Source organism: Gopherus flavomarginatus, chromosome 11 (genome assembly GCF_025201925.1).
Source record: "Gopherus flavomarginatus isolate rGopFla2 chromosome 11, rGopFla2.mat.asm, whole genome shotgun sequence".
Lineage (NCBI taxonomy): Eukaryota > Metazoa > Chordata > Testudines > Testudinidae > Gopherus > Gopherus flavomarginatus.
In genome coordinates, this window is record NC_066627.1 from 32,398,591 (window position 1) to 32,424,599 (window position 26,009).

The 26,009-nt window shown below is 48.7% G+C and overlaps 3 protein-coding genes across 3 annotated transcripts in view; 1 reads left to right on the forward strand and 2 right to left on the reverse strand.

The window, feature by feature from the left end:
• DBNDD2 (dysbindin domain containing 2) overlaps window positions 1-26,009 on the reverse strand; it is a 62,946-nt gene that overhangs the window by 25,337 nt on the left and 11,600 nt on the right. The window lies entirely within an intron of this gene.
• SYS1 (SYS1 golgi trafficking protein) overlaps window positions 1-26,009 on the reverse strand; it is a 64,316-nt gene that overhangs the window by 20,073 nt on the left and 18,234 nt on the right. The gene's annotated exons all lie outside the window — the stretch shown is intronic.
• On the forward strand, window positions 14,756-25,999 carry LOC127030751 (neuritin-like). Its single transcript, XM_050917501.1, has 3 exons — window positions 14,756-14,798; window positions 17,434-17,581; window positions 25,609-25,999. The coding sequence occupies exons 1-3, from the start codon at window positions 14,756-14,758 to the stop codon at window positions 25,832-25,834; spliced, it is 417 nt and encodes a 138-aa protein (XP_050773458.1). The 3' UTR covers window positions 25,835-25,999.

Consider the following 26,009-nt stretch of genomic DNA (forward strand, 5'->3'; position numbering starts at 1 on the left):
TGCAATCCAGGTGTCAGGAATACAGACATTAACATAGAACAATAGCACCATTTAAGGGCAATTGGTGAAGTATTAGCCTTAGATCAATAACAGTTAGTAAGGAATTAGGATATGCATGCTGTGCCCCAGGTAAATTTTACTGTTTTGCTTTCTTTGTCCCTTTGTCTACTTCCCACTCTTTTATCTGTATAAATAAAACTGTTTGGGCCTTGCATGGCCACTCACATATTCTGAATGTTATTGGCGGAGTGCTGCGCTAATAAACAGAGTGGTCTGACAAATTGTGAGTCCTGATTCTAACTTTGACACCTTAAAAGGGAGATTTTGGTCCAGGATTGAAGCAATGTGGCTGCTGTGAAGTGAACGTGTCTCACATGGAGCTGGGAAGCTTGGAGAAGCACAGAGATAATGGCAGGGCTGGAGATGGTGGATGATTCCAGGTCCATTAATGCAGCTTCTGAGGCAATGTCAGTGATGTGATGGGAGGTTATACAATGGGGTAAATTAGGCTGTCTACCATTTATGTTGCTTCATTAGATGGATGAACCACCCTGCCTTGTTCAAACCCCAATGCAAGTCACCTGCTGAAGTTTCAGAACAGGTAGCTCCTGTCTTGGGGCAGGTGATGATCACTGCACAAATACATCACTGGCCTAGTTAGTGTTTGCCAGAACTGAGGAAGAGGTTCATAGCAGGAAGTAGCATCTTTACTGTCTCCCTCCTCTCTTCTGCTGTCAGCACAATGTGCCTAGAGCATAGATGTTTTGAGACCTGGAGACTCAGCTAACAGAAAGTCATTGAACTAGGCATCTCAACTGCCCCTGAAATGCTGTCCCATGCATCTCCTCCAAGGAACCACCTCACACTTCACAGTTATCATCTGCCCCCGGTGGGTGTGAAGTGGAGAAAGGGAAATGTTTTTACCCTTGTGAGAACTTTGTTTTCTATTAGTCTGACCAGCTGCTTTATTTGGGGTCCAAACAATGAGCAGGGCCAGCTCTAGCCATTTCACCGCCCTGAGCATGGCAGCACACCGCGGGGGGCGCTCTGCTGCTCGCCGGTCCAGCGGCTCCGGTGGACCTCCTGCAGGCGCCCCTGCAGAGGGTCCGCTGGTCCCGCGGCTCTGATGGACCTCCCACAGGCGTGCCTGCGGATGCTCCACCGGAGCCGCGTGACCAGCGGACCCTCTGCAGGCACACCTGCGGGAGGTCCACCGGAGCAGTCTGCTACCCTCTCAGCACCGGCAGAGCACCCCCCCGCGGCATGCCGCCCCAAGCATGCACTTGGCGTGCTGGGGCCTGAAGCCAGCCCTGATAGTGAGGAATATGGCCACCAGAGCAAAAGACACTTTGACTTGCCAGTAGAGCTCTGCAGAGAACAGAAATTCCATTTCATGGAGGATTTTGAGATTTCTAATTTTTTTTTTTGTTCTGAACAAACTCCGGCAGGTGCGCTGCCGAAAGTTGCCTGCCTGCCACCCTCACAGCAACCAGCACGCTGCCCCCTGTGGCATGCACACACACAAACATACACACACACACTGGTAAAGTACTTCTGAATACAGCAGTGTTTTACACATAAAGACATCTACTAATATGCTGATATGGATGCAGATGCATAGCTGGATATATATATACCCAGTTTAAAACACATGCATATACACAAATAGGTCAATACACGCTCACACCCATGTACACATATAACAGTGCCTTCACCCAGCAGCATTGCAGGCACACATACACAGGTCCACCATCCCCAAAAGTAACCGGGACAATAGCAATAGTACCAATCTTTGTTCACCTAGGCATCCTGGTATTAAAAGGAGACACTAGCACTCTCCTTGTACTGTATATTTGACCACTGGCTGCGTTTCCAGCCCCGCTGGGGCAGCTCCACTCTCTCAGAGATCAATCTACTGAAAGGCATGCGCAGTTTCAGCTTTCCAGCCCTGTGTGCTCTCTTTCTTTGGCAGGTTTCCCTCCTTCCCCTCATGTTCTTTGCATTCCAGGCTTGATTTCATCTTCCTGCTTTCTGGGCACTGATTTGATATTTGTACAAACTGGAGATGGAGAAGGCCTATTTTCTCTAGTCTTTCCTGGGGTGGGGGAAGCTGCAAGATTGTTCCCTGCCAGTAGATTTGATAGTCCATTGTTAAATGCCCCAAATGATGAGACTCACAGCCTTTGCTCTGGTAGCTGCTCTAATGCAGTGGTTTTCAGCCAGGGGTCCGGGGCCCCCTGGGGGCCTACGAGCAGATTTCAGGAGGGTCACCAAGCAGGGCCAGCATTAGACTCGCTGGGGCTCATGGCAGAAAGGTGAAGCCTCACTGCATGGGGCTGAAGTCCAGGGCCCTGAGCCCAGCCACCTGGGTCTGCAGCCAAAGCCTGAGCAATGTACAGGCAAGTCTCATCTTATGCAGGGGTTCCGTTCCGTGGTTAGCGTGTAAAGCAAAAACCACGTATAGTCAAAATTACATTGAGTTGAATGGCGGGTGGAATGGCCCACATTATAGGTACAGTATTAAAATTGCTATTTTTCTCTTTTTTTTGTTTTTGTTTTTGCCAACTGCATAAAGCTGAAATCGTGCATGCTAAATGTGCGTAAGATGCGACAGACCTGTGCAGACTAGCAGGGGCGGCTCTAGGTATTTTGCCACCCCAAGCACGGCACGCAGGCTGCCTTCGGCGGCTTGCCTGTGGGAGGTCCTCAGTCCTGCGGATTCGGTGGCAGCCTGCGGAAGGTCCACTGAAGCCACAGGACCAGCGGACCCTCCGCAGGCATGCCGCCGAAGGCAGCTGCTTGCCGCCCTCGTGGCGACCGGCAGAGCGCCCCCTGTGGCTTGCCGCCCCAGGCACATGCTTGGCTTGCTGGTACCTGGAGCCGCCCCTGCAGACTAGGGACCGAGTGGCTAGGCAGTAGTTCTGCAGAAAAGGACCCAGGGATTACAGTGGACGAGAAGCTGCATACAAGTCAACAGTGCGCTCTTGTTGCCAAGAAGGCTAACGACATTTTGGGCTGTATAAGTAGGGGCATTGCCAGCAGATCGGGGGACATGATCATTCCCCACTACTCGGCATTGGTGAGGCCTCATCTGGAGTATTGTGTCCAGTTTTGGGCCCCACACTACAAGAAGAATGTGGAAAAATTGGAGAGTCCAGCGGAGGGCATAAAAAATGATTAGGGGGCTGGAGCACATGACTTATGAGGAGACGCTGAGGGGACTAGGATTATTTAGTATGTAGAAGAGAAGAATGAGGGGAGATTTGATAGCTGCTTTCAACTACCTGAAAGGGGTAGAGGATGGATCTAGATTGTTCTCAGTGGTACCAGATGACAGAACATGGAGTAATGGTCTCAAGTTGCAGTGGGGGAGGTTTAAGTTGGATATTCAAAAAAAGCTTTTTCATTAGGAGGGTGGTGAAGCACTGGACTGGGTTACCTAGTGAGGTGGTGGAATCTCCTTCCTTAGAGGTTTTTAAGGTCAGGCTTGACAAAGCCCTGGCTGGGATGATTTAGTTGGGGATTGGTCCTGCTTTGAGCAAGGGGTTGGACTAGATGACCTCCTGAGGTCCCTTCCAACCCTGATATTCTATGAATGTAGCTTCACAGGGGCTGAGAACCGCTGCTCTAATCATTCCCCTTGTCAGGAAGTTTGCCTCTGATATTCACACTACACTCTCCTTTTCTGAATTTCATCCCACTCATCTCAGGTGCACCCCCTGTGTATGACACCAAATCATCCCACTCCTGCTGTTTGTTTAGCTCTTCTTACCTCTCCCAGAAATCAGCCCCTCCAGCCCCTGAATGCCCTTCTATTAAGTACTGAAAGAACTGGACATGATATTCCATGTGTGCTCACACCGGAGCTGTGGGAAGAGGTCTATAGGGCAGTTCCTCACCAGTCTCTACTGGACTTGGAGCTCCCTGTGTCAGATACATACTCACTCCAGGTAGCTGGTGCTGGTTAAGGTCAAGTCACAACATTACAGCTAAAGTCATCTACACTCTATATCAGTAATACTCAGACTGCAGCTCATGAGAACAAGTAGCTCTTTAATGTGTCTCCTGAGGCTCTTTGCAACACATGATATTAAAACACACTGTTATTAACCAGTCAGAATGCTTCTACTACACATACACACACACAATTTCCCATCATACTGTTTAAATATGAACAGAACTATAGTAAATGAAGCAATGAATTCACACTATTGTGGCTCTTTTGGGTAATTTAGCTCCTGAATGACTGAGATGTGAGTATCACTGCTCTATATACACAAAGAAATCAGGCCAGGAGCTCTGTAAGCTCAGAATGCCCCACTCTGGTGGCAGTAGGCTTACAAGTCACAATACTCAGGTCTGTGAACTTGCCTCTCACTTTAGACCCACTCTACGCTGGTGGCCCTAGTCATCAGCTGAGGAGACACAATCAGACACACCCGGGTTAGTTTCTGCTCCTTTCTTCAGAGCCCTGTTCATATCACCTTCAGAAAGAAAGAAGGTGTGCAAAAAATTAACACAAACATCAGCCTGGTCACCATTGACTGGGGTCCTCTGAGCTTCAGTAGCTACGAGGGATGATCCTTTCCAACCTCTGGGGGCTCCTTGAGGCCAACCAGCCAGCTCTGGTTACTAAAGAAAATATCTCAGTCCTGACTGCCTCCTTCTCTATGGCTTGAGTTCTCCTTTATATTGTCTGGCTGAGAGTGTGGGCCTATTATGAAATGCTGGTCAGCTGAGTCCCAGCACCTGCCTCCTGGGCTTCTCTCTGGGACAGGGTCGGTACTCTTTGTCCCACTCCCTCCTGGATTATTAAAGGGGCAGATTGCCCTGTTATACCCACTTTTACTTCCCTTCCCTCATATCTATTCATTTTTACTATGAATTATTAGTATCAGAAATGCCGGCTCAGGACAGAGGCCACCAGAAACATTCTGTATGTAATAAATCCAAAGCCGGTTCCTTTCATATTTCCCCACCTTTTCTCACCATGAGGCCAGCTCTCCACCCCTACAGCAATACCCAGAGCCCCAGGTATTGTGCCAGGAATCATGAGAGCTCCTGGTAGTTATTTATTTATTCTTAATAATAATTAAATTTGCACTGCTATAGTCCCTTTCATCTCAGGATCTCAGCTGCTTTATAAACATTAATTAACAAAACCCCACAGCCTCAGGACTGTTCTCATTTTATGGATGAGGAAACTAAGGCATAGATTGACTTTCTCAAGGTCACCCACTGAGCTGATGGCAGATTGGGAGTGGACTCCAGGAGTCCTGGCTGCCAGCCCCCTGCCCTGAACGTTTGCTGTGCTGCTTCACTTCTGGGTTTCCTATGTTAAATTGGAAACTGTCCTATCTGGGGAAGATAGAACCCCTCACTACTGATGTTACACCCTTCTCTTTATTCCTCTCCCCCACCCCATCTGCAACTCCTCAGTACACCCTATCACCCTCAATATTGACATGTGGTTTCTGGTGTCACAGATAAATGAGGTCACAGCCTCTGTCTGAATTGACATCACCCCAAGCTCTCAGACCCTAAGGAGGACCAGTGGCATTTCAGAGAGAGGGAGCTCCCAGGTACCTCTCAGATATCTTGCCTGTCTGCCACAGAACCTCTCATCAAAGCCCTTACAGAACTATCCCTGAATGACAATGAAGGCCCCAGGGAAGAAGAAAGCCCTCGTTCACCAGGTACAGTCAGTCCTTCTTCGGACCCTGTGATGAGTTGTAGTGATCCTTCTCTCTCAACCTCTTTGAAACTGGCAAAGGGATTGAATAGGTGGGGTGGGGGAAGAGAGAATTTGCCCTTAGACTGGAATGATGTAGACTGTAAGACCTTTGGGGCTGAGACCTGGTTTTCCTACATGTTCTGTATAATGCTGAGCACCTTGGTGGGGCTCTACCATGAAAGCAATAACAAACACGTGCAGTAGGGAAAGTCCCAGCAAGGCCATGGATTTAAAGAAGTCTAAAGCGATGCTGCACACATACTAGGGTTATCCAGCAGTGGCCTTTTAAATGTTGCACTGACTCATAGGCCCAGAGACATTAGAGATAAGAAAAAGACTGATCAGGCACCATCTAGACACTGGCCCCCCCAGAGGACAGGGCAGAATTGTCCCCTACAATGCATTTGCTAGTGCTTTGTCCACTCTAGTTTTAAATCTATTGCCTCAACTGTGCCTGGTCTTTCCCTTTCACAGACTGAAGATGTGGAGACTGGAACATGTCAGCTGAGCGACATGGAACAAGAGAAGAACCATCTAAAGACAGTAAGAGGCCACCCTGTTTTTTTTACATGTACCAGCCCCTGAGAGATAGGTGTTACCCTCCTTACGAGGCAATAGACACTGTAAAACTGGATGGTAGTGTGGGGTCTGTGCATGTCAGGAGCCTTGTTCCCTACCCCTCTGCAGGCTGAGCTGCAGCGCATGGACTCTTCCAGTAGTTGTGTGTCTGTTCATCTCGAACTCTCCCTGGTTCTTGGCCGGAATTTAAAGGGAGGACAATGGTGTGCATGTCAACATCTCAGTGTCTCTTTCTTCTATGGGCCAAGGGCCCAGAAGGGATGCACAACTGGGGATCTGTCTGACACGCTGGCTCAAGGGGCTGGAAAGGATGTGACTGGCCTGTAGCTTCTGCTTCCTTCTCTGGCTGTGATAACCTCATGAGATCAGGGAAGGCAATAAAGTATTTCAGCCTTTCATTCCCACTGTACCCGATCTGATAGATACTCAAGAAGCTGTCGCTGCTGAAGCTGCTGAAGAACGCTGATCACAGGATCCTCAGGTTACGTGCATTAGCTGTCAGCTACTGGAAGTCACTGGCGTTCCAGGAGCCTCCCAACCTCGCTGCTGTGCCCTCGGGGTGAGTCCCTGTATAACGGAATCCCTGGCTTTTTGCTTCCCTGTAACTCTGTCTAATGGGCACAATGTATGAACCTGAGGATGGTTACGTGATGGTGAGCTTTGTGTGAGTACATTGTAGGATGGGGAGTCTTTGCAGGCTGGGCCAGGAAGTGTGACTGGGGGCACGGGGGAAAGAAGGGGAAGTGAAAGGTGGCAGATGGTGAAATTAGCTCATTCGGAATATTTTAGGCCACCTCTCAACCATGATTCCATGAGGCCGCAAACAATCTGATTTCTGCTTCCGAATGCCTGATTTAGAAAGGGGGAAATGGTGTCATGCCCAGATTTCTCCAAGAGGCTAGTGCCGGAGGGCTGGAGCGATCAGGGAAGGTACTAGAGGAGATGTGACCTACAGTAAATGGAATAGAGGGATTTCTAATCAAAGGCGGCAATTTTGAGCTGTATCCTGTAATGACCCCGGGGAAGAGAGCTGTCTGGAGATGAGAGAGATGCACTTGTACTTTGTATGCTTGGCAAGGGCAGCAGCAGCAGCCCATTCTGCACAGGCTGGCTGGAGTCCGGAGAGCTGGGCAGTGGAGAAGGGAGGTACAATTGTTGAAGCAGAATGAAATGACAGTCGGGAAGAGGCTGGGAGTCAGACTGTCCCAAGTTCTAATCCTGGCTCTGCCACTGACTCAGAGGGTGGCCTTGCGCTATTTCCCCTTCTTAATCAGGCATTCAGAAACACAATGAGCTGGACAAACTGGAGAAATGGTCTGAAGTAAATAGGATGAAATTCAATAGAGACAAATGCAAAGTACTCCACGTAGGAAGGAACAATCAGTATACAAAATGGGAAGTGACTGCCTAGGAAGCAGCGAAGAATCCTGTGGCACCTTATAGACTAACAGATGTTTTGGAGCATGAGTTTTCGTGGGTGAATACCCACTTCTTCAGAATTCACCCACGAAAACTCATGCTCCAAAACGTCTGTTAGTCTATAAGGTGCCACAGGATTCTTTGCTGCTTTTACAGATCCAGACTAACACGGCTACCCCTCTGCCTAGGAAGGAGTACTATGTAAAGGGATCTGGGGGTCATAGTGGATCACAAGCTAAATATGAGTCAACAGTGTAACAGTGTTTCAAAAAAAGCAAATTTCATTCTGGGATGTATTAGCAGGCGTGTTGTAAGCAAGACCCCAAAAGTAATTCTTCTGCTCTACTTCACGCTGATTAGGCCTCAACTGGAGTATTGTGTCCAGTTCTGCGCGCCACATGTCAGAAAAGATGTGGACAAATTGGAGAAAGTCCAGACAAGAGCAACAAAAATGAGGAAAGGTCTAGAAAACATGACCTGTGAGACAAGATTGAAAAAATTGGGTTTGTTTAGTCTGGAGAAGAGAAGACTGAGAGGGAACAATGATAACAGTTTTCAAGTACATAAAGGGTTGTTACAAAGAGGAGGGAGAAAAATTGTTCTCCTTAACCTCTGAGGATAGGACAAGAAGCAACAGGCTTAAATTGCAGCAAGGGTGGTTTAGGCTGGACATTAGGAAAAACTTCCTAACTGTCAGGGTGGTTAAACACTGGAATAACTTGCCTAGGGAGGCTGTGGAATCTTTATCATTGGAGATTTATAAGAGCAGGTTAGACAAGCACACCTTTCAGGGATGGTCTAAATCAGTGGTTCTCAACCAGTGATCTGGGTCCCCTACGGGGCTGCGAGCAGGTTTCAAGCAGGGCCAGCATCAGACTCACTGGGGCCCAGGATAGAAAGCGGAAGCCCCACTGCATGCGGCTAAAGCCCGAGGCCCTGAGACCCACTAACCGGTGCTGAAACTGAAGCCTGAGCAGCTTAGCTTCATGGGGCTTCCTGTGGTACGGGGCCCCAAGCAATTGCTGTTTGCTGCTTCCTAACACCGGCCCTGGCTTTTATATGCAGAAAATCAGTGGCTACCCATCAGTAGGTGGGCCATGGAGGTTTTATAGCATGCTGGGAGGGCCTCAGAAAGAAAAGGTTGAGAACCCCTGGTCTAGACAATACTTAGTCCTGCCATGAGTGCAGGGAACTGGACTAGATGATCTTTCGAGGTTCCTTCCAGTCCTACCATTCAATTTTCTAGTCACTTCACCCCTCTGTCTCAGTATCCCTGTCTGAGAAAGGAGGATAATATGAGTTCCCTCCCGGCCTCATGGGGTGCTGTGAGCCAGATTAATTAGTTAATTTCTGTCCAGTGCTCTGAACATAGAAAGCATGATGAAAATGCCACACATTTGAAATAATGGAGGTATGTGAGGGCAGTCACAGCCCGGATCACTGTGATCATCTCTAAAACATTGTTTTCCTTTCACTCATGTCATTGTTCCCACCTCAGCCCTTTGTCCAGGCACTTGAGAGGCAACACACCAAAGTAGCCAGGTCCCTCACTACAAGTCATCTAGCAGGACCACATCCTTCTTTCTTCGCAGTAGCTCCTTTTCAATGCTTGCACCCAGACCTCTGTCTCTGAGCTACTCAGACAGTTCCTCCTCTTCCTTTTTGTATTGAGGAGGAGGGTGTCTCTTGTGTGAATGGCCCCTGCGTGTTTCCTTTTGGCTTCTCTCACTCTTGTGCCTAATTGCCAGAATGATCATTACCATTCCCTGTGGGTTGCAGGCTCAGTCAAAAGAGTCGTCTCTGTGGCCAGTTCCAGGAGAGCTGGGTTAGGAGGACTGTTTTACAAGCTGTTTTGAAATCTGCAGATGGCTGGAATGGAAAACAAGCATGTTTCATTTTGGATTTTGTTTTAGGACAAGTGTCTCCTCCAAGGACCCAGACAAGCCTCAAGCAGATGCTGTTGCTAGTCCTGTCACCGATGCTGAGGACATGGATACAGATGCTGCAGCTGTGCAGAGTAACCTTGAGCTGCCCTTGGAACCCCAGCCTCCTGATCTGCATCAGAACTGCTGGTTTGAAGGCCTGCCCAAGCGGCTCCACGTACCAGCTCCCAAAGTGCTCTGTAGACCAGCAACCCAGCGATGGATCAAACCCTGCTGCACTCGGTCATGTGGCGAGACTCTGGAGCACATTCTCACCATCCAGTACCAGGAGTGACAGTGTCTGCTCCCTGTAAGCTTTCGGACACTGGCTTTTGACTGAAGAGAACATCTTTGGCATTCCCCTGTAACTTTCTCTCTTAGGCATTGAGTCACTGCGACTTTCTCTCCCGTAGCCAGGCTGGATCCTTCTTAATCCTGTCAATGGCCAGAGGGAGTCACTGCAGAGACAGCTGAGGTGCTTCCCCCCCATCTTGCTGCCTATGCACTACCATGATTCCTAGTCCTTGCTGGCCCTGGGAAGCTGGAGATTGAATGAGACACCTAACCTGGAATCATCTATGTTGCAGCATGACAAGGGGCAGCTGGACTAGCATGGGGGTCCTAGGTTCTTATAACCCACTCCTCTCCACTGTATCGAAGCACCTAGAATTTTCATACACCCCCTCGCCATGGTGTGAGGGGGTTTGAACCCAGCCATGCTAGCAATACAAGCAAGAGCTGTGCCCCAAGGCCACTTTTAATACTTTCCTGTTTTCCTTCCATAGCTAGACACTCTTGTCTCCGCCACTCAGCACAGACGGGGCAGGGCAAATTGGGTTAATCCAGCGCAGAGCTTGTAGGTGTCTCCTTGAATTCTTTGCTGAGGTTATTCCCAATAATGGCAGTGCCTGATCCAGGTCACCAGTTGGGCCTGTTCTTCACTGAGTATTCATTATACAGAACCATTCGTACGCAGGGCACTTTGCCAGTCTAGTAGACAATCCCTGCCATGTAGAGCTCACATTCGAAGCCTGCTCTCCTTGATTGTGAGTAACACATTGCCCCTAACAGAATACATTCCCTCCCCAGGGAGGAGGTCACCCCACATTAACAGGACCTTCCCCCCTTTGATGAAGTCTCATAATTCCCATCGACACTAATAGGATTATGCCGGATATAATTCTTATCCACATTAGCTCTGTCCCAGCATGAAACATGCAGATTCCAAGGTGGATAAGCAGCTACCCTCTCGCTGTGGGTTGGTTTTTAAGCCTAGAAAAGCCCCAATCACTGCACTCGACGATACTTCTCTCTAGAGAAACAGCACCGATGTTTGTTTTCCTTTCAGAGCTTGCAGATGTTCTGAGCTGAGCAGAGACTGAGACGAGGTTTCAAGAGAAAGATAAACTGAGTGATGCACTGATCCATAATTCTACAAATAAAGGGAATAATCTGCATCCTTCAGACACAAAATGTGTTTCTATCATTTGTCAAAGTGGGAGCCGATTGGATTGAGTTTGGCAAAGGTGGCCAAAGGTGTAGTTTCCACCTCTCTTGCATTCGCAGCAATGCAGATCTCTGAAGAGTGGGCTGGAATGGACACTCTGCTTGTGGACAGGTTTCAGAGCGGTAGCCTTGTTAGTCTGTATCAGCAAAAACAACGAGGAGTCCTTGTGGCACCTTAGAGACTAACAAATCTATGTGGACATAAGCTTTCGTGGGCTAAAACCCACTTCATCAGATGCATGGAGTGGAAAATACAGTAGGAAGGTATAAATACACAACATATGAAAAGATGGGAGTTGCCTTACCAAGTGTGGGGGGGGGTGTCAAAGCAGTCACTTGAACTTCTACTCGCTATAACAGGTAACTTTAATCCCCGTTGTAACTTTGTAACTCCACTAAAGTCAATGGCATTATTTCAGGGATGGATTTAGGTCAGTATGCTACCTTTAAATGAAACCCAAAGAGGAGCTCAATAGTTTACCAGCAAATGAGTGTCTCCTAAACCAACAGTCCTAGCAGAAGGTCAGTTTTTTACTCTCCTTCCACGAAGGGTTCATATATCTGGGTCAGGAGGAAGGGCATTTCCTGGGACATCCTTGGTCGAAGAGCTTTCATTTTCCCTAATCCACAGATCCAGGAGGGAATAGAAAACACTACAATATTGTGCTCATCTCCCACTTCCAGAAGGCCTTGACACTGATCACAGACAGCAATGTGACGTCACACAGGCTGAACTGTGACACTGCCAGACCAAGAAGTGATGTCAAAGTGGGCAAGAAAGAGCTTATCTAGGCAAAGGTTAGATTCTGCCCTCATTACCACCAGTGTAAATGAAAAGTGACCCTCACTCACATCAATGGAGCCTAATGTAAGCAAGAGCAGATGCAGAATCAGGCCCAAGCTATACAAAATGGTGTATAATCCCCCAACACACACAGATTAGAGTGATGGAAACAACTATGGGCAGATTTATTTCTGTGATAACATCTACAGCCTTGATCCTGCAAAGACTTACACATGTGCTTAACCTTACTTACTTCAATTAATTAATTCAATTAATGGAACTACTTACAGTGCATAAGGTTGAGCATGTGCATAAGTGTTTGCAGGATTGGGACCTCCAGGAAAAAAATCACCTGGACCCTGAAAGATCATTGAGAATTATGAATTCATTATGAACTATTATGTGCGTATAAAAGATGTGGTGCTAAAGAATCATCCTTAACAAATAAATACATAAACAATTTGTTATTGTAGGGTTGCTTATAAGGGCTGACCTGCATATACTTGTTTATTATTAATTATTATCGATGTGTTTGTTTATATTGAGGTAACTCCTGGGGGACCCAGCCATAGATCAGGGCCTCACTGTGGTAGGCACAGGACAAACAAAGAACAAAGAGGTGGCCCCTGCCCAAAGAGTTTAGAACCTAAGTTTAAAACAAGAGACAACAGGTGGATGTGATAAACAGAGTGAGCCCAAGGAAACAATGCAACAATACTAGTCAGCATGATAAACAGTGGTCACAGCTGCCTAGCCCATGCTACTGGCATCAAGGCAGAGGTTTGTTACCACAGGTTGCTTATGAGTGCAGACCCACTGCCATTTGTTTTGTTTTAAATAAACATTTGCAGAGGCTTTTAAAACAGCGACAATCTCCACAGAAAAGGGGCACTTGAATTTCCTCAACTTTCTAATCCCTTTCCCCATTAAACCTATGAGAAGAGGCCAGCAGGTGGCACTAGGACTTTACATTGCAATTCAATTCAGTTGGTGTGGTAAGTTACCCAAGAGTGGCCAAGCCTAAGGAAAAAAGACAAGACACCTCAGGTGTGTGAGGCTGGAGTGGGCATTGCCTGCACAGGCTGGGTCACACAGTGTGTTTGGAGTTTGATCCCTTGCGTCCATCTGTCATTCCAGATCAGGTTATCAGCTAGGATGGTTTTACTATGAGGGCCTGACCTGAAGTGTGTTGAAGTCAGTCGATTTCCTTTGGATCATGTCCTTAGTCTCCTATACCCCTTGCCATCTCCATGTTTCAGTCACTGCTGCTCCCTTTAGCTCCCTTCCCTACCTCTGCTTTGCTGCCCAGTATACTTAACTGAGAATATCACATGGCAGTTCCCTGCTGCTGCTGAGTGTTCTGATTTCTTCAGTTCACAATTATTACTGTTACTATTTATTTATATTGCAGTACAACCTTGGAGCCACAAACGTGGGCCAGAATCCCATTGTGCTTGGAGCTGTACAAGCACAGTACAAAAAGTCCCTGCCCCAAAGAGCTTACAACACAAGACTAAAATGAGAGCCATCAGATGGATACAGACAGATAGGGCAGTACCAAATGAGATCTACAAAATTGGTCAGCATGGCAGGCAGTGGTCTCAGCACACCAGCAGCCTAACTGTCGTCAAATATGTTGTAAGCGTCAGGGCAAATGAGAGTTTTAAGGAAGGATTTGAAGGAGGAAAGAAGTGGTTTTACACATTTACAGGGAGCCCCTCTTCTCCTGTCATAGAATAGCTGGTGGCTAGAAAAATTCCTTCCACAGTCTGCATGAAGCCCCCATATGCCCACCTGTGGACATGAGGGAGAGGGTGCATGGGAGGGAGAAGCAGGGTGGGTGTGGGTGTCTGAGGTGTTTGTGTGTGATGGGATCCCTATGTTTGTAAGGGAGTGTGAGTGTGTGTGTACATGGGGGGTGTTTCTGTGTGCCACCAGGCGTTTGTACACCAAGTTACACCTTACACTAGGTTGTAAGGGCGTGTACCTGAGTGCCAAGCAGCATGACCACAGAAGACCCCTATATTCAATACCTTTCTCCTGAGTCTCTCCTCTGGACCATTCTTAGCTGGCTCCCGGTGCTGCTTTAGAGAAGTTTCCTGCTGCCCTTCCTCTGGAAGCCAGAGCCCAACGTGCCACCTGCTGGAGACGCCAGGAGGGGCCACATCAATCTGCGGAGGGTTAAGAACGCCCAAGGCTGGGAACTAATCCACCTGCTAATGCACTTCCCAGGGGCTTCTGATACGAAGTCCCTCTCTTACAGAACCTGCAACAAGCCAGTTCCACCTGCGCTGCACCCGGGATCGATTCTGGGGGGGGGGTGAATGTGCATGGGACTGTTACTACCCCCAGAATTTCCTCCCCCCACCCCCATCCCTTGAGCTCAGCGCTCACACGGGCTCTGGCTATTTCTCTCCATCGGGAGACAGGTGTGGGGATGGCGGGGCTATGGGAGGGGCAGGGATCTGGGGGAGGAGAAGGGGATGGGGAAGGAGCTGAACTCTCCAGCTGCCTGAGCCGCCCAGCTCTGCAGGACCAAGGAAGGGGACTCCCCGCGGGGTTCCCCAGCCCCCTGGAAGCTGCCCTGGGGGGTGGGGGCATCACACAGCAGGGACTGAGCGGCCAGGGGGAGAACCCCCGGGAAATGCAAAGGGCTTGAGGCACCTGGAGCCGGGCGCTGCTCGGGCAAGCGGGAAGAGCGATCGCGGAGTTGCCAGGACCATGAACTCCCCTTGCAGCGGGGGGCTGCTGCTGATCCCGGGCACGGAGCCGCGCCGGAGCCCCTGAGGAGCGGAGCCGCCGGAGGAGGCGATGGGCCAGAGGCTGGGTACGGCGCTGCTGCTCCTCACGCTGGGTAAGGAACGGGCAGCCCGGGCGGTCCGGTCCCGCAGGAGACACGGGGGAGCCAGGCAGGGACTGGTCCCTCAGCAATAGGGCAGAGTCCCGCTGGGGGGCAGCACCGCCCCGGCGGGGTCACCCCAGCGCAGTCGGTGGTGGCGCCCCCTGGCGCTGAGCTGCGGGGCTGCCGCGGCGCTACGAGCCCGGAGCCTTCAGGCGGCCCCCGCCCAGGCGGCCCTCGGGGGCGGCTTTTCTCTCGGCTTGCTCCTGGGAGGGGATCGGGGGGCGTGTGGCCCGCAGCGGGCACGGCGAGTTACATCCGCCAGGCAGCTGCGGGCTGCAGCTTTCCGGGGCTCTTCCTTTGGTGTGACGCACCCAACCTCCGGAGGCAGCCGATGGCCCTTCCCAGCTCAACCCCGAGCCCATCCTGGGCAGGAAGCTCCCCGGGGCCTTCCCGCTGGGGGAGTTAGTGGGTGGCAGTGGCTGACAGCTTAGTGTCATCTGCAAACTCGATGAGGGTGCAGTCCAGCCATCCTCCAGATCATTAATGAAGATATTGAACAAAACCGGCTCCAGGTCAGACCCTTGGGGCACTCCGCTTGAAACCGGCTGCCAACTAGACATGGAGCCTTTGATCACTACGCGTTGAGCCCAACGATCTAGCCAGCTTTCTATCCACCTTATAGTCCAATCATTCAGCCCATACTTCTTTAACTTGCTGGCGGAATGCTGTGGGAGACCATATCAAAAGCTTTGCTAAAGTCAAGGAATAACACATCCACTGCTTTCCTCTCATCCACAGAGCCAGTTATCTCCTCATAGAAAGCAATTAGGTTAGTCAGGCATGACTTGCCCTTGGTGAATCCATGCTGACTGTTCCTGATCACTTTCCTCTCCTCCAAGTGCTTCAGAATTGATTCCATCATCTGACCTCTTGTAGAGCACAGACCGGAGAACTTCCCCTAAGTAGTTCCCAGGGCAGAGCTTTTAGGAAAACATCCAATCAATTAAAAATGGTCAGGGATGGAGAATACAGCACAGGCATACCTTGGTAAATGGTTCCAATGGTTAGTTACTCTCACTGTTAAAAGTGTGCCTTATTTCCTGTCTGAATTGGTCTAGCTACAACATTGGATCCTGTTAGACCTTTCTCTGGTAGACTGAAGAGCCCATTATTAAATATTTGGTCTTCATATCGGTACTTATAGACTAAGCAAGTCACCCTTTAATCTTCTCTTTGTTAAGATAACAGATTGAGCTCCTTGAGAGTCTGTCGCTATAAGGCAGGTTTTCTAATCCTTTAATCATTCTCCTGGCTCTTCTCTGACCCCTCTCCAATTTATCAACATTCATCTTGAATTGCAGACCCCAGACCTAGACTTAGTGTTCCAGCAGCAGTCACACCAGTGTCTGAAACAACAGTAAAATAACTCTGTACTCTTATGCATCCAAGGATTGCATTAGTCCTTTTGACCACAGCATCACCCTGGGAGCTCATGTACAGCTGGTTATCCACCACAACCTCCCAAATATTTTTCAGTCCCAACTTCCCAGGATAGAGTCCTTTATCCTGTAAGTATGACCTACATTCTTTGTTCCTAGATGAACACGTTTACCTTTAGCGATATTCACATGCATAGTGTTTGCTTGTGCTCATTTTACCAAGCCATCTAGATTGTTTTGCATTAGTGACCTGTCCTCTTTATTATTTACCACAGCTGCAGTTTCTGTGTCATCTGCAAACTTTATCTCAGCAGTCATCCACGAGAAATCTTCCTCCTGAAATCCTGGGCACAGAGGGCTTGGGAACCATCCCAAAGGGATCAAAAAAAGGGGCAGTGCAGATTTGAATTCTTGGCCATTCTTCTTGCTATTCCCCTTTGGGCAGAATGGGATTCATTGAGGGCTGGAATAGGAACAGGTCCCCACTTTGTGTCATCACTGAGTCCAATGATTTTTAAGAAGAAACCCTGTTTACTAAGGGCTAAAGTGCATTTCTCCTCTTCCCAGCAGAATAGAGAATGTTAATGATTCCTTTTTTTCATATTTATTCCAGGAATGGAACGGTGTCTGTGTAGGAGAGGGTAATCTCCCTAGCTCTTCCCACAAACCAAGCCCTGACCATCTAAAGCACTAAAATGACATGTTGCTGTGTAGCTTATGCCAAACGTCCTAATATGATTCACTGCTGAAGAAAAAAGAGGGAGAAAGAGTTAACAACATTGCTATTTAAATCATCATCGTTAGGATTCACTGCTAAAGTCCCATCACAATGAATATGAGCAGTTCCCCTTTTCAGAGCTATCATTGCAGGCTGCTTGCAAACCCAGACACATGTCACTGCATTGGTTACACTTGATTCACGTGTTGATACAAGTTTCTTTCCAGTGATGAGGGCTCAAGAGTGCTTGTTTTAAGCGGAGACTGAAGCACAAGCTGACAGCACCCATGAAATAGCTGCCATGAGCTCGCCCAGTTTGCCCTCCGGTTTATGCAGGTGTTTACATGTATGCAGCCCTTCAGAGAACATGGGCTTTTTTCCCCATAGCCCATGCTAGAAGTTTTGGGGAAGCCTATGGGAGGTGACCGTACTGGGCTGACTCAGAGCTGGGTTGCTACACTGTTACATAACCCCCCTTGTTGGTTTATAGGGTATTTGGTCAGGTCACTGGCTTCAGAAACTAAATGTGAAAACATTTACCAAGGCTTCTCTGACTGCATCTTAAAACTGGGGGAAAACATGGCCAGCTACGAGGAGGACGACGGGGATGAGGTGCAGGGGCTGCACACTGTTTGCGGGTGAGTAGCAACCCCCCAGCTCTGGCCCTTCTTCCCTACAAACACATGGCAAATGCGCACACTGCCATGCTCACCCCAACCTCCTGAGATGCAGAACCCACACACCCAGGCAGACATACCCTCTCACACACAGTCTCATGCAGGCCGAAACAGTAGGGCACCACAAAACCTGCAGAGCAGGGAGTCAGCAAACCCTCCAAGGACCCACAATCAAAGCTAAGGATGCAACCCATTCAGACTAGTTTGGGGTATTATTATTATTGTGCATTTTTATCAACAGCGTAGGGTTCCTGAGGATTTAGGTAATCCACCCCTCTGGGATACCATGCTCTAACCTCCTCTTCCACTCAGCCTCCCAGGCCCCCACCTGCCTTTGGCTGCTTTTTCTGACAAAAATAGATTTCTTTCAAATATAAGCCAGGCTCTTCTCACCTTCCTGCTTCCCACCTCAGGCAGGAGCTGGGACAGATGCTACTGTTTGCCAATCCCTGATAATGACTCTTTCCTGTCCTCAGGAGATCGGTGGAGAAGATGACTCTTGCACTCAGCTAGTGTAGGTGGAGATGGAGATAACTCCCCCCGACTAAGCATGGCTCTAGCCTTTAGGCCTGCAGAAGACACATTCTCTTACCCATAGCAAGAAAGGTGTCAAGAAAACCCTCCCAGGCTAGAACCTGCCAAGGACTAAGCACACAATAGCAGTTGGAGCCAGACTGCAAACTGCATTTAATCAGGTGTCAGCAGCCTAAAAGCAAGCTGAACTCAAGGGTCCTTGCTGCAGGGTCAGGGCCCACTTCATTCCTGGTGAAAGTCCATTAATTTCAGGCCCCTAAGTGAGCAGGTGAGCTTCACAGCTGAGTTCAAAAGGTGGAGGATCCATTCAGCTACCGGGGTGATGACCCAATCAGGACCAACGGGAAAGCAAGGAAGGGGGTAAAATAGTAAAGCTGCTAGAGTTCACCACACAGCGTGTTGAGGGAAAGGTCTGATTAAAAGGGAATGAGCTAAAGCAAGTGAGGGAAGGGAGACAAGGGGAAGAAATGAAAAGCTGGCAGAGATAAATGAAGATGGCTGAGGGTTCTGAGCATCCCCAGCAATGAATCCACAGGAGTGAAAAGGCCAAGGGAGGGAACAAGGAGATGCAGAAAGCAATCAAGGGAAAGACAGACACACTGGGGAGGTGTAAACCTTCAAGCCTAAAGAGTAAAAGCATCTGAACTAATGAGGAATCAGAGAGAAGGGGGAGGGGTGGAAATGACAGGCAGGATCCAAATGAAGGCATTGTTCTTACACCTCAGAGTTAGGGGTTAGTGAAAGAGACAAGCGGTGGGATTGATGGGGCTGCTGAAAATAGAAATGAATTCCTAGCCCTGCATGGGAACAGGAATGAGATGCAACAGGTAACCATTTGCCAGGGAAGAAAGATACCGGGACCAAGCTGAGCCCACAAGCCCAAGCGGTTGGAAAGGAGAACACAACAGAATTCCAGCACCAGTGGAGATTCCTGCCAGCACTCTGCAGGATCCCTGACAGTGAGTGCAGGATCCATTTGTCCCAGGTGGACAGAAGTCAACCTCACTGTTGTTGTGTGGAGCAAAGGGGAGCATTGCTTAGAAAGGGGTACAGATTGCTTCTTTCTGTCACCATCTACCCAGGGATCTGAGTGCTTCCCAAACCCTGACCCTCTAGCTTTACACCCTACTCCATTCCCCCATGCAGAGAAGAGTCACTATCCCATTTACAGAAGGTGTACCTGAAGCACAGAGGAGGGAGATGATATTGCCAAGGCAACTCAGCATGGGGTTATGGATCATTTAAGCTAGCTCTAAAGGAAGTAATGCAATCCAGGAGCTGATTATTTATTTGTGTATCTGCAGCTTCATAGCAGGTGGGGTCTCTGTTTAGTGAATTCAGTTGTCAGCAAGGTCTTTTTCTTGGATAGGGCTGCTGCCTTATAACCAAGGTAACAAAGGACATAGAAATGGGGAACAGGAGGTGGAAGTAAGTGGAGAGGCTATGCAGGGGGTGGAGTAGGGTAAACAGAGCTTCCTCTAGGCTAAAAGTAGAGGGGAGTTCTCCCTGGATTGAGTGAGTAGTGCTCCTCCACAAAACCCATCCTCTTCAGCTGGTCAGTGAGAGCTGTGCATGCCTGTTTCTGTTGGCGTTAACCACTTCATAGGAATGTCCTGAAATCTAACATTGGGCCTCCCAATGGATTAGAAAGGAGGAAAGACCTTTGTTAAACTGTTACCTTACTAGGTTGGTTCAGAGGACAGATTGGAGTTCCAGAGAGTAGGTGCCCTGGAGGAAAAGCTGCCTTTCTGTTTTCCTAGGGGATCTTTGGAGTAACCCTCCCTCCACAATCCCCAGCTGTACACAATAATATAACCTGACCCAGCCACCAGGTGTGATGTGACCCTGCGCCTACTCCCAGGTGTATGCTGTAATGTAAACCTGACCTAGGTGCTCTTGTTTTCTGGTGGATCTTCCCCATCACCATTGCACACATGAACTTTCCCAGGTCTGTAGTGTGAACCAAATCTGAAATTCATACATTTCCCACGTTAGTAGCGCTGCACCGGTTTAGCTAGACCAGTTTTAGATTGGTCTACTTAAACTGGTGCAGAGCTTTAATGTAGACACACACTCACCATTGGAGGTTTGTACACTTTGATTTACAATTAGTCTAGTTAATCTAGTTGAACCAGCGCATCTTTTCTAATGTAGACCAGCTGTAAAGAGGAGAAACATCAGGCCCAAGCTAGTAAAGCTGGTCACAAATCAGAATTTCCATGCCATGGAAAATTCCAATATTTTATACTTGCTTTTGTCCTGAACTGGTGCTTCATAGGTGAGGCTACGTTTTAGTCACAGGTATTTTTAGTAAAAGTCATGGACAGGTCATGGACAGTAAACAAAAATTCACAGCCCGTGACCTGTCCACGACTTTTACTATATACCCCGAACTAAAACTTGGGCTGGGAGGCCATGGTGCTCTGGGAGGGCATCCCAGGGGTGCTGCGCATGCTGGGTCAGGGGGGTGTCCAGGACCCCAGCTGGTGCAGGGGGGTGGGCGAGGGTTGGCGGGGCTTGCAGGCTCCCTACCTGGCTGCACATGTCCTTGCAGCTCCTAGGGGGTTCCATGTGCTGTTTCCGCCACAAGTGCCAGCTGTGCAGCTCCCATTGGCTGGGAATTGCAACCAATGAGAGCTTCGGGGGCGGCGCCTGTGGGCATGGGCAGCGTGCGGAGCCCTTGGCCCCTCGGCCTAGGAATTAGTGACATGCTGGTGGGAGCCAGGACCCCCACCAGGTAAGCAACACCCCACACCTCAATCCCCTGCCCCAGCTCGGACCCTCCTCCCACACACCCAAACTGCTGCAGCTGGCCCAGGGGCTGACCAGCCAGGCAGCCCGTGAGGCAGCATCAGCTGCTGCAGAAGTCACAGAAAGTCACTGAATCCATGACTTCCATGACCTCTGTGACAGACATGCAGCCTTAATCATAGGAGATCTTGTCCAGCCAGGGAGCCCAGCCCATAGAGAAGAAAAGGGACATGAAGCACCTGAACTGCAACTCCCATGAGGTACCACGGCAACTCAAACAGACACAGATTAACATCAAACTGACCCACAATGAAATGTTTCAATTTATTTCAACAAACCAAAATGTTTTGTGTTGGGTCCACCTGGCATTAAATAAACTATTTAATTTTGATAATAGAAAATGTTGTACATTTTCCATTTTAAAAAAAATTAATGGCAAATCCCATGTACAAATTAGAACTTTCAGCAAGATTAGAAGGGGGTTAGAATGAAAAGCCTCCTGGACTGATAATGCTGGGCAGAGATTCTGGTTTGAATTGGGAACGGAAGACAAATGGCATCTTTGCTAGCGGTAGAAAATGGCCAGGTTCCTTTAAAGGGGCTTTCAGAAGAGTCCGTGTATCATACTGTGAATCGTAGCATGTATCTCTTCCTGGCAGCACACAACAGCATATCATACCACTGCCCTTTTTGTGGATGGGAACAATGTATTTGTCTGCTTTACTAAACAGCTTTTCAGTGTTTTTAAAAAACAAAGTTTGTTTCATTTCTAAAGAAACAACTGATTTCTGCTCCAATTGCAATAAAGCCTGATTTTCCAGGAAGCTACAGGGCACTAGAGTGGCTGAAAACAAATACAGAAAATTAGTAAAACACTGGAACTGCAGACGGTGCTACGTAGCACCGGAATCCTGACCATGCTAGCAGGGGTCCTTGTATAGGTCCTGGTGAATTTCCAACCCTGCAAGACAACCAGGGCTATTGTGATTGAAGGAGGAAAGTAACGATCCCCTTTCCTGCCAAGCAATATCTTGGGCAGTTATTGGCCTTTAACCCTTAACTCTCCCTATGCCATCTACAATTCAGCTAATGTAGGGTGGTTTTCTTAAGCCCCTCTTGTGGCATGTTCTCTCCAGGAGTGAGATACACAGGTCAGTGACAGATATGGAGATCAGAATAATTGATGCCTTGGAAGGCAGTCTAGTGTGAAATCAGCAGCATTTGTTGTTCAGTTCTGCTTGTGCAGTATTTCTCTAGAGTTCAACACTGACAAGTCATTTGATCATAGCCTGTTGGCTGAACAGATGGAGGCTGTGAAGAGTGAAGGATTGTGGGAATTGTGATCACCCAGCTGAAAGTGGAATCACCACTAAAAGTTGACATTCTCTCTCCTCTGCCCCCCTTAATCTTTTGCCTGAAGAGAGAGATCATTTTTAACCCCTACCTGACCAAGCTGTGTTTCCCAGTTCAGCTGCTGTAGGGTCCTGAGTGTAGCTCCCTAACGAACACAAGACCTTACCTTGGTTGGCACCAATGTTTCTCATTATGATCTCAGGACATTTATTCTGCCACACTGGCTCTATTTAATGAACTCTATGCAGCTGGTGTTCTGACATAAATCCTATTAAAAAAGAAAAGCATTAATGTCCATACTTCAAGAAGAAATAGTGTCATCTCCAGGAAAGGAAGATTTGGACAAAAGTAAAAAGATGTCTTCTCATGCTTGGGGTGCTGACCCCAGCCAGATGGTCTGCTCAATCTCCCAGATTGAGATGGGACATCTAGATGTGTCCCTCCATGAAGAATATGGCCAGCAAACCTAGTAAGATGACAGAGGAGAATTCACTCAGTCTAATAGCTCAAGAGACTGTAGATGTACCTATTTACCTTCAGTGACCTGATGCAGGGCTGTATAGATCCAGCGTGCTGGCCAGGGAGGCTCTCTGCACAGAGGGTTTTCTCAGGGGGGCATTCCCCTACTCCTTTATGTGGTCCAAGAGGCATAAAGAATAACTGAGAATTGGGCCCCATGTGTTATGAAAAATTCTCTTCACCTCCTCTACAAATAGGGTTGCGAACCCTCCAGGTTGGGCCGAGAGTATCCCAGAATCGGGCTTGATCTCCCAGAGGCTACTGAAGCCAATCCGGGAGATTTTAGACTGCTAAAAGTCCAGCAGCACAGCAGGGCTAAGGCAGGCTCCCCACCTGCCCTGGCTCCGCGCCACTCCCAGAAGCGACCAGCATGTCCAGCAGCGATTCTTAGACGGAGGCGTGGCCAGGGGATCTCTGCATGCTGCCCCTGCCCCAAGCACCAGCTCCACTGCTCCCACTGGCCATGAATGGGGAACTGCGGGCACTGGGAACTGCGGGGACGGTGCCTGCAGGCAGGGGCAGCGCATGCTGTGCAGAGCTGCCCCTGAATCTAGGAGCCGCTCTCAGACATGCCGCCACTTCCAGGAGCCACCTGAGGTAAGTGCCAGCTGGCCAGAGCCTGCACCTTGAACCTCCTCCTGAACTCCAACCTCCTGCTCCACCCCCCTACTGCACCCTAACCCCTCCTGCACCCAAACTCCCTCCTACAGCCCACATCCCGCACCTTCTCCCACACCCCAAGCCCCTGGCCCAGTCCTGAGCCGCCTACTGCATTGAAAATCCCTCCCACAGCCCGCATCCCTCACCCCCTCCCACACCCCAACCCCCTGCCCCCCAGGCTCAGCCCGGAGCCCCCTCCTGCACCCAAATCTCTCGGCCCCACTCCCCAGTCCAGAGCCCGCACCCCAACCCCCTGCCCCAGCCTGGTGAAAGTGAGTGAGGGTGGGAGAGAGAGTGACAGAGTGAGGGGATCTGAAGTGAGAGGGGGTGGGGTCTCACAGAAGGGTGTGACAGGGGTGGGGCCTTCGGGCAGGGCAGGGGGTGGGGCAAGGGTGTTTGGGTTTGTGCGATTAGACAGTTGGCAACCCTATCTACAAATGACACTGTCACAGTTACAGGGCAAGATGCACTTCGGATCCCTTTCAGTTCCTCTTGAGGGCATCCTTCAGATGACAGACTTGGCTTCCTGCACCTCTCTCCAAAGGTGGAACCCCACAGTCCAACCACTCTTGGGCTGGATCTCTGGGTGGGAGCCCCCGTTTCCCAACTGTGTTGACATGCCGGCTGTATCAGGGCCCTGTAAACTCTTTTCCTTCAGAGGCCCATAGCAGCAGCCAATTAAAGTGACTCAAAAACAGCATTATGCATTCACCAAAGGCACACAGTATGCAGAGAGAAGGGGTAAAATAACAAAAGGCCCATATGGGTCTTAACTAACCTTTCTTCTTTCCTTGCCAGCGTTGGGTAAGTTTCACTCAGCCCAGACCTCCCTGCTCCAGTGATGGAAACGACAGCCCCTGAACATCCTCTGTCTCTCCCTGTCAGAGATTCCTCTCCAGCCACTACTGCCTGCTCACCCCTCCTTCCTCCCTAGGCCACGGTTTTAAGGCTTTAGAATCCCCTTTGATTCTAGGTTCAGGCATAGGAAGAATAAACCTTGTTTGTCTAGTTGGAGCCTGGCAGAGGCATTCTCCAAATTCTCCATAGTTATATCCAGGACCCTTGGTATTCTCTCTGGCATATCTTATTTTTGTCATTGTTTCATTTCCTGTTTCTTCCCCTCCCCTCACACCTCATTAACAGCCTCCTTTGATTTAACTCCTTCCACTCAGGCATGATAGCAAGCAAATAAACCGAGGCACATAAAAAAATAATATAGACTCTTCCTTCATTCTGTATAGACACTGGATTAGAAAACTGACACTGTTTTCAAGAGCCAGTGTCCTTACCCCCAGTCTGTGATTACGTTGTGCCCAAGCCCATCATTCAGCTTGGACAAAGAAGAGCAAGGAAGTCAGTTAAACATTTGCTCTTAATCTGTTTCACGGTCAGGGACTCAGAGTTGGAATTCCAAGCACTGAAGGGGGATATCAGTTTATGAAAAACAATGGATTTAATTGGCTTTCAAAAAAATTGTAGAAACACTTCAAGAAGTTTGGGGGTTTAGTTTTTAGCAAATGAACTCTGTGAGACCCACAAAGGGGGATTAATGATGCCAGAGCATGGAAGTAGAAAACTAAACTTCCGTAAGAACAGTAGGACAATGGAGCAGACTGCCTAAGGAGGTTGTGGAAGCTCCTTCATTGGAGGTTTTCAAAAGGAGACTGAGTAACCATCTGTCTTGGATGATTCAAACCCAACAAATCCTGCATTTTGGCAAGGGGTTGGACTAGACGACCCTTGTGGTCCCTTCTAACCCTATGATTCTACTAACAAAACTCACCACTGGGTCAGTCTCCCTTAGATTTCCCAGTGCATCTGGCTTCTGCCTCTCTTTAAGGCTCTGGTCTTGCCATCCTCTCAGTGCATCCTCTAGAGCCATAAGCCTGTGCAAAACCCAACTGAACTCAAGGAGGTATAGTTCTCACGAGAGGAGCTCATTGCAGGATTGGGGCCTTAAACTGTAAGCAATTCAGGACTAAGACTCTCTATCTTGAGGCATTATACAATGCTGATCACATAACCATCGTGTGCCAAATAAGTGCCCCAAATGTAAATGTGGGGCCAATTGAATTGAGAGTTTCCAGTGAGGAGAAAGGTTTTTTCTTGGATCTTTCTGCTCCGTAGCATTTTAAATGAACTAACAGCCTCCATTCTTCCCTCGGCTACAGGTATTGGGATGAATTTCACATGTGCGCCATGACTGCTCTTTGGGAATGCCAGAAGGAGGCAGCAAGTATCTGGGAGACTTTGAAAAAGGAATCTAGAAAAATTAAATTCCAAGGCAGCTTGTTTGATCTCTGCAGTCCCAACAGCTCCCAGAGCTTCAGCTTGACAAATGTTTCAAATTTTACTGTTTTAAGCATCTCTCTGATGGTTACTTCGCTTAATTTGTAAATGGAGCAGCTCTGAAAGTATTGGAATGAAGAGGTATTATCAGTGTCATCAGTGTAGTTATGATCAGAAATGTAGTATTTCCAAACCTTTGAGAAATCCTGTGTATGGTGCTGGATGAACATTTGATTTTATTATTCCAGGTCTGTGAGCCTCAGAAGAGCTCGGCAGCATCTCC